The sequence below is a fragment of the Poecilia formosa genome, unplaced genomic scaffold, assembly GCF_000485575.1.
Source record: "Poecilia formosa unplaced genomic scaffold, Poecilia_formosa-5.1.2 Scaffold386, whole genome shotgun sequence".
Classification (NCBI taxonomy): Eukaryota; Metazoa; Chordata; class Actinopteri; order Cyprinodontiformes; family Poeciliidae; genus Poecilia; species Poecilia formosa.
In genome coordinates this window covers 296,274-303,963 of record NW_006800325.1, presented here as the reverse complement: position 1 = coordinate 303,963, position 7,690 = coordinate 296,274, and the positions used below count along the sequence as shown (strand labels likewise).

General features: G+C 39.1%; 1 protein-coding gene across 1 annotated transcript; it reads right to left on the bottom strand.

Moving 5' to 3' along the window:
* Positions 1-2,194: 2,194 nt before the first annotated feature.
* Positions 2,195-5,398, bottom strand: h2az2a (H2A.Z variant histone 2a). Its single transcript, XM_007575697.2, has 5 exons — positions 5,284-5,398; positions 3,646-3,723; positions 3,414-3,527; positions 3,208-3,337; positions 2,195-3,103 (listed from the first exon to the last, which is right to left on the bottom strand). The coding sequence occupies exons 1-5, from the start codon at positions 5,284-5,286 to the stop codon at positions 3,042-3,044; spliced, it is 387 nt and encodes a 128-aa protein (XP_007575759.1). The 5' UTR covers positions 5,287-5,398; the 3' UTR covers positions 2,195-3,041.
* Between the last annotated feature and the right edge of the window lie 2,292 nt (positions 5,399-7,690).

Sequence of the window (7,690 nt, the reverse complement as noted above, 5' to 3'; positions counted from 1 at the left end):
ACCTTTTCTGACAGGTTAGGAACATGCAGTTGGTTCACATTAGCATGCATTGGTGAGATTTAAACTTAAATGAAGATAAAGTCTCTGAACATAAAGACAGAACAGAAATGATCAGAAAAACATCTTCTAAATTACAATAAAATGACATCATGAATCTCTTCTGATGAGGTTTGGAGCCTCATCAGCATTAATATCCTCATAATCTCATAATCTCTCCTGGTAATTTATGAGTCAAGTCAAATTTATTTGTATCACATTTCAGCAACAAGGCAGTAAACAATAAAAAACTAAACCTTTACATGCAGTGGAATAGCAATGAATACTAATGAGAATCTGGAATACAAATTAATATTAACTGTTCGAGTTTATATTAAATCGAAGGCAATTCTATTTTTTTCTTGTTATTTTTACTATAATTTAAAATAACTTTGTGCTTCAACATTTTTGACGTTTTCCAGAAGTTGCTTTTTTTTTATTTTACTGTTAAATATATTAAACTTACAGAGCGTTTTTCCAGTTTCCCCCTGATGTGACCAGAGAAAGGAAAACAGTTTGTAACTTCAGTTTTGTAAAAGTTCTACAAATAAACTTATTTGTTGTCATAAAACCAACGCTTACAGTGCGCCCTCTGGTGGCTACTGCTGACATGCCAGCTCTTTACTACATGCTGCGCATACGGGCGCCACCCTGGAGGGGGCGCCAAAGCGATGGGGGAAAATTATTTCTAATCGGCATTTTCTGTATTAACAGTTTGTGTAAATAGATAAAGATTTTTACTCTCTATATTTCCAATCAGCTGAAGTTAAATCTTAAAAAATGCTAATCACTTTCTCTCCTGAAGTCCTAAAAAATGATCAACAGACAGCAAAAGACAACACAAACAGCGGTGCTGCCCTTCAAGGACCAGCAGGTGGCTTAAATAAAGCAAAGGGCGAGAACTAAAGAGCAAGACGAATCGCTCAGCCTCGGATTCCAGACATCAGGGGTAATTCTCGTGATTTACTTTGAACCAGTGGCTGAACTGCCCTCGTTCACGTTGGTGAAGCTCAAACTGAGACAGAAAAACTCCATCAGTCCACTTTGGTTTGAAGGAGATGAGAATCTGAGGCAGAGCTGCTGACCACACAACAACCTTTCCCAACTTTACTGCCTGAAACTAACATTTAACATCCTGACACATAAAACAGTCGGTGTGTTCTGGTTTTTTAGAGCTTTGTACCATCTGGCTTGTGGTGAATTTGATGGGAAATCCAGTTGTGAATAATCTGATTACAGATGACTGAAGTTATATTTGGGCCTAAAGAGGAATGACAGTCAGCACAGAGCTTCAGTTGTAACAGCTGGAAACCAAAGATCAGGATGAACTCTGATCTGACGCTTCAGAGCCACATAAAGACGGTTCCAAAGTCGGCCTTCCATCGCATGAAGAACATTTCCGAGGTTAAAGGTCAGATGTCCCAGGAAAACCCAGAGAAACTCATCCATGTTTTTGGTCACATCGATCACTGCAGGCGTTTTTCCTCTCCACTGTCACTACATGCTTGTCCAGGAGCGAATGCTGTAATCTACTGGAAAGTTTTTAAGCTTATTTGAATAATTATCTGGAATGATGCGATATTTTTGATAATTTTAATTGAAAAACTATTTGTAAAGCGCCTTGAGATAAATGAGTAAACTTTATTTAATAACTGGATCAATAATGAGTTTGAATGTAACATTTATCATGTAAAGACCTCTGAACTGCTTTACTGCTGAAAACTGCAACACAAATAACCTCGTCCTGTCAGACGGCCTGAAATGCTGGAATTAAAGGATATGAAGACAAGTTAATTATGTGTTTAACAGCTGAATCCTTGTTCAGTTCCAGTTCTGACTTGACCATTAAATTTTGCACATTAAGACAGATGCAGCCAGTGCATTAAATCGCTTGACATCGCCATGTTTGTTCTCGTGGCGCCCCCTGCTGGTATGTTACAGATGCTGAAGGCGTTTCTGTCAAAAACCAGGAAAAAAAAAAAATAGTTTTCTGTTTGACAGGAGTAAATACCCTCTAAAATAAAAATTACTGCAAACAGAAATATTTTGCAATAACTATTGAACATTAATATTGCGTTAGTTAACGCTGCTGCTGTTTTATTTATCGTTTTGTCACATCGTGAACCATAGAGGGAAAAGTTTCAAACAACGCCAAGGACAACATGTCAAGGGTATTTATTTAAAAGATAAAATATGCAGTCATTGTCCTGAACACGCAACTATTAGAAAACGCTTCGAGTCGTTAAAAATAAAATCAAATGGACATGCGAGGACAGTTCTGTCTGCCAGTACATATAAAAACTGCAGGTAGAAGTTTTGATCTTCTCACTGGTTTCCTGGCGTTCAGCTGCAGCGTCAGAACGCCGCGGCGAACCGGAGGAGAAAAACCAAACACCGTTCGCTCAGTGTTCCCAGATCACATCTGTCAATACGGAGTTTCAAGTTTAACAAGTTTTAAACACTGTAAACATTCACAAAAAGTAAAACACTGTAGCAGACTGGTACAGTACGTGTTCATTGATACTTTGATGCTAAAAGAAAAACGGCATCTCTGTGCAGTTCAAAAATATTACAGTAATAGAAGCAAAAAAGTCACATTTAGCTGCTGTTACCAAATCAACCATCATTTTAAAAAAAAAACAAGTTATAGGAAATATTGTAACTTTAGGAAAAATAACCACAAAACAAGATTTTTTTTATATAAAAAATGTTTTTTTTTAAACAATTTCAGTATAAAACATCACATATTCCCAGGCCAATCAAACAAATTCACGGTCATTTCAATAATCATGAACTCCCCAATCAAACGGACTACAATGACATAAAAAAAGGTTTACTGCAGTTAAGGGGGTTTTCTGTACTTTTAACTATTTAGGGAGAAATATACCAACACAAAGTCTAACAATCACTCTTCGTTTGCTATAATATTAATAATAGAAAAGAACAAATGTGAACTCCTGGTCCGAACAAAGCCCAAGCCCCCAAATTTCTGGTCAACGTGGCGTCTACGCAGTCTTCTGCTGGCCCTTCTTCCCGATGAGGGATTTGTGGATGTGGGGGATGACACCTGACAGAAACACGCCACACTTCAGTCAGACTGAAACCACCTGACACGACTGCACAAACACAAAGCAACCGTAACGATGCACGAGGAAAGCAAGAGCTCCTCACCTCCACCAGCAATCGTTGCTTTGATAAGAGAATCCAACTCCTCATCGCCGCGGATCGCCAGCTGCAAGTGGCGGGGAGTGATACGCTTCACCTTCAAGTCTTTGGAGGCGTTTCCTGCCAACTCTAGTACCTGATCAGATAACACGCATTTATCAAACATTCAGACACAGCAGAGCAGCAAGCACACCCAGAGCAGGAGGACGTACTTCAGCGGTGAGGTACTCCAGGATGGCGGCGCTGTAGACGGCCGCTGTGGCTCCGACGCGGCCGTGGCTGGTTGTGCGAGTCTTCAAGTGTCTGTGGATACGACCCACTGGGAACTGGCAGGAGGCAGTGACAAAAAACAACAACGAAGCAACTAAATCTTTCAGTTCAAGCAGGGTCGAATTAACAGCTGCAACGCAAAACCACAAACCGCCAAATGAAGAGAATATTTACCTGCAGCCCAGCCCTCTGGGAGCGCGACACCGCCTTGGCCTTGGCTTTCCCGCTGTCTTTTCCTGCCTTTCCTCCTGCCTGCAGAAAGACGCTGCCTCATTACTGACAACTAGACAACAAACTAAAACAACAAACAGAAGGAAACTTACAGATTCAGACTGAAGATAAGATTGAGTTTATATAAATAAAGATGATTATTATAAAAAAGATAAAACTGATTTAACAACACGCAGATAATGCAACATTATTTCACATTTCAATTAATCTGGATCAGCCTTCATCAGCTCTGGTTAAACTTACACATTTGATCTGAAATATTCCAAAATATTCACTTAAAATACAAGTTTAAGATTTAATAAACCTCAATTCTACTTTTACAAAATCCTAATATGTTTCTAGATTTTAGAATAATTTTAAAGACATTCAACAGGCATCCATCTGGCGAATCAAAAATACCTACAAGAATCAAAACCAGACCTGTTTATTCTGCAGTGGTTAAAAACAGTTTGATTTATAAACCCTCCATTTCGCAATTTTTATTTTATTTTTTACATTATTTCAATAACTTCAAATGAAATCCATCTTAAGTTATAACATTAAGAATAATTAAAATATGGGATTCGTTATACTTTGCTAATTTGGTCCTAGTCAAAGGTCATGCATGTGCCTACTCAAAAAGAAGATTTAAATAATTGTTTTCAAATGAGAAAAAGCATAACCATACGTGTTTACATAATATATTTTGATCAAAATAATCCACTGCAGGTTAGATCATGCTTAGTATATTACATCATGATCCAGATGCAGTCCTGATTACTTAAAAAATAAGAAATAGCCCTTTATTCAAGTGCTGAATCTGATGCGAACTTCAGCGCCGAACGTTACAGACGGTCGGTTGAGCAGCTTAGCTTTCCCGCCAATCTTAAACAAAACAAACCCCAAACGACAGTCACACGAGTCAGGCTAAACTGCGAGCCTCCAGGCGACCTCCACGCGGACTGGCTATGAAACTGAACATATTCATCAAACACGCTCTAAAACAATAAAAACAAAACAAAAACATAAGCTGTCAGGGGGCTGGTGTCAGAATCCCCCCCACCGTCAAACAAAACAGACGCGCCGATTGGAGACTGAGCGGTCAAGTTTTCATTCACAGCCGTTGCAAAAGAAAAAGTTCCCTTTCATACTCCTCTGGCTGCTCAGCGACAACTCCAGACGATTTCCGTTAATCTACTCATTGATATTAAAACTTCCAGAAGACTACTAACCACCCACAACAGTTGTAGCACATAAAACATGTTGAATAGCCTGTTAATGAGCCTTAATATGATTTAACATGAGCTACAAGTCGTAAAAATGACACTTTTGTTCGTTAAAGCCTGGATTATAAATGAAGCATTGCGTCCGAAATAAAAATGAAGCATAAAATTATAAATGTAACCCTGAACCAACGGCTTAAACAACGCATGCTAACTTGTTAGCTGACAGCCCGTTCAGCGAAGCTCTCTAGTCACTCGCATTCTAGTCGAAATTTCTCAGCTCTAATTCAAAACAGCACTTTCTGCCCACTGTGTTTATTACACCAAAAATACTCTAACGCCTCGGGAATGCATTCGGCATTAATCGGAGTTTACGTACCATTTTTTTTTCGTCTGGAAATTTGATTGAAGAACTGAGGAGTAGCAAACAATTTCAGCTCCCGAAAGCAAAGAAACAATAAACCCTTTTGCAAATCTTTTGCTTGCGACCCCTCGTTGGGAGCCAGGCCAGCCAATCAGATCGCGCGTTATTACTTCGAATCTGCCGTTCAGCCAATCATCGAAAGACGTGCAGAAAAACCAACCCATCCCCCACCCGAAGATCTCCATTGCTCTGTTTTTGCGCACGGAACCAACAAGTAGGCGGGACTACATGTGTGTGGAGTGTCCTTCCAGTCACATTCATCCCAAAAATGCACGATACAGTCATAAAGTAGAAATTAACTGTTGAATTATAATAGAACGGCATTTATAGCGTCTTTATATATAACATTCTGGTCAGGATGCATTGAGGAAATTGATATCCCATCAGTAAAATTCAGCCATGCAAAAGTTATAGGCCGTGGAAATACATTTGACATGCATTTAATACTAGGGGATAGCTGTCTTAGACGTATAAGAATAGATGTTTTCATGGGCCTCCGGAGCGTAACGCAACTTCGCCGCCATATTTAGAGTGGCATTTTGTTGAAACTCATAAAAAAAAACTATTAAGAAAAATCAGTTAAAAGGTACAAAGTGTTAATACGATCAGTTGACACTGTGAGATATTGCCTTTATTTTAAATAACGTTTGTCATCCAAAACCAGAGACTTATCTCATATGCTTAAGATAATGAACAAAAAAAAATGTTTCACGTCCATGTTTTAATTGTAAATTTTTGATCATTTAAAATAACTAAGTGTAGTTATTTTAACCAGGGGTGAAAGTAGGGGGTTACGGTAGGATACTGCGTACCTCTAAAAGATTTAGCGGGGTTACGCAGTACCTGCAAGAGAGGGGAGCGGCTGTCTGCTGTAAAAAAAATAAAATAAAAAAGTCATTGGGTTCACTGTGCAGCTGTGAGTGCACCCACTAATCAGCCGTGACTGATTAGTTTTTCAAGAACAATCCAAAACGTGACTTAATCAGTTAATAAATAGCTCCTCCCTCCCCCCCATTTCATATTGTTTGTGAACTGTTCGTGCTTTACTAGATCAGCGGCTGCAACACGTCGATCGCGGAAAGTTTTGAGTTGATCTCGGCATTAGATGACAAACTGACGCCGCCAGGACGCTGAGACCAGCAGGTCCTCCTCTGACTCCTTAAAACGTTCACAACAACAACAAAAAAGTCAACAAAACGTTTTCAAATTAATTACCCAACAAAAATAATAATCTCAGTAATTATTGTTTCAACAAGGTGTTGCGCAAAATTCTGTGCGTTTCGGTTCCATTATCAAAATAACTAGCAGAGCAGGAGTTTAAAATTAACTAATCAACCACCGCTGTGTTCATGAGAGGCTTATTAATGATCGCAAAATAAATATTAAGCCTGAAAACCTGATATCATATCGGACTGAATGTTTTTAACGTAATCTGTGCTCGGCTCAAGAAGCGAGCGGTTGCCACGGCAACCGGTGTGCTTAAACGACAGAGAGAGACGGAGAGTAAAAAGTAGGAGTGGTTTAGAGTTGATCACCTGTTCAGTTATTTTACCTTTGTTTACCTTTGTCTTGAGCGTCACAGCCGCTGTAGTTTCTGAACTTGGACTGATTATCTCGTTCTTTGTGAGTATACCTCATATACAGCAAACATCAAACACGGTAAATATGTTTCATTAAGTATTTAACAAACAAATGGCTTCTACCGCAATTATGTGAAATTAAATTGTCTAAATTTAAAAATAATAGTTTTATTGCTCTCTGACATCTCGCTTTGAGCTCAGAGTCTGAGAGGCTTTTCCTCTATTAATTCTTTTTTTTTTTTTTTTTGCTTCTTTTTAGTGGAAATATTGATGTTGATGACACTTTCTCCAAAATGACAACCTTTTTCAACCTTTATAGCTCCACTGTTGAAAATGAGGCTCCAACATTCACAAATGACAGTGAAATAAAATCCAGTCCAACATCTGGTTTGAGGTGATTCCTCTGGAACCTGTTGGAGGAAAAACATCCCAACTTCAGAAGATGAGCTTTAACCTAACAGAGCTCTGTGGTTCCTCTTATCAGTATGAGAGTCAGGGTGAGGAGGCGCCTTGTTAGGAAGAGAAGTGGAAGCTGCAGGATCTTCAGAACAAACAGGTCATGATGCTGGGCTACTGATTATCTCACTCCATGCCATGATGTTCAGGATTTAGGTCTCATGGCATCTCAAGGTGTCGACATTGCAGCCAGTAGGCTGAGAGAAATACAGCTTTATTTTGTAGCAATTCAAGAGCTACCAGCTTTTATCGCACAGAAACTCCAAAGCACACAAAGAAGCAATTGTGTATATATGTGTGTGTGTGTGTGTGTGTGTGTGTGTGTG

Coding starts and splice junctions, on each gene's coding strand:
- h2az2a (XM_007575697.2), bottom strand. Junction 3,528..3,645: donor CCCAGAGGGCTGGGCTGCAG/GTAAATATTCTC, acceptor GCCTCCTGCCAG/TTCCCAGTGGGTCGTATCCA. Junction 3,104..3,207: donor AGCAACGATTGCTGGTGGAG/GTGAGGAGCTCT, acceptor TGTTTCTGTCAG/GTGTCATCCCCCACATCCAC.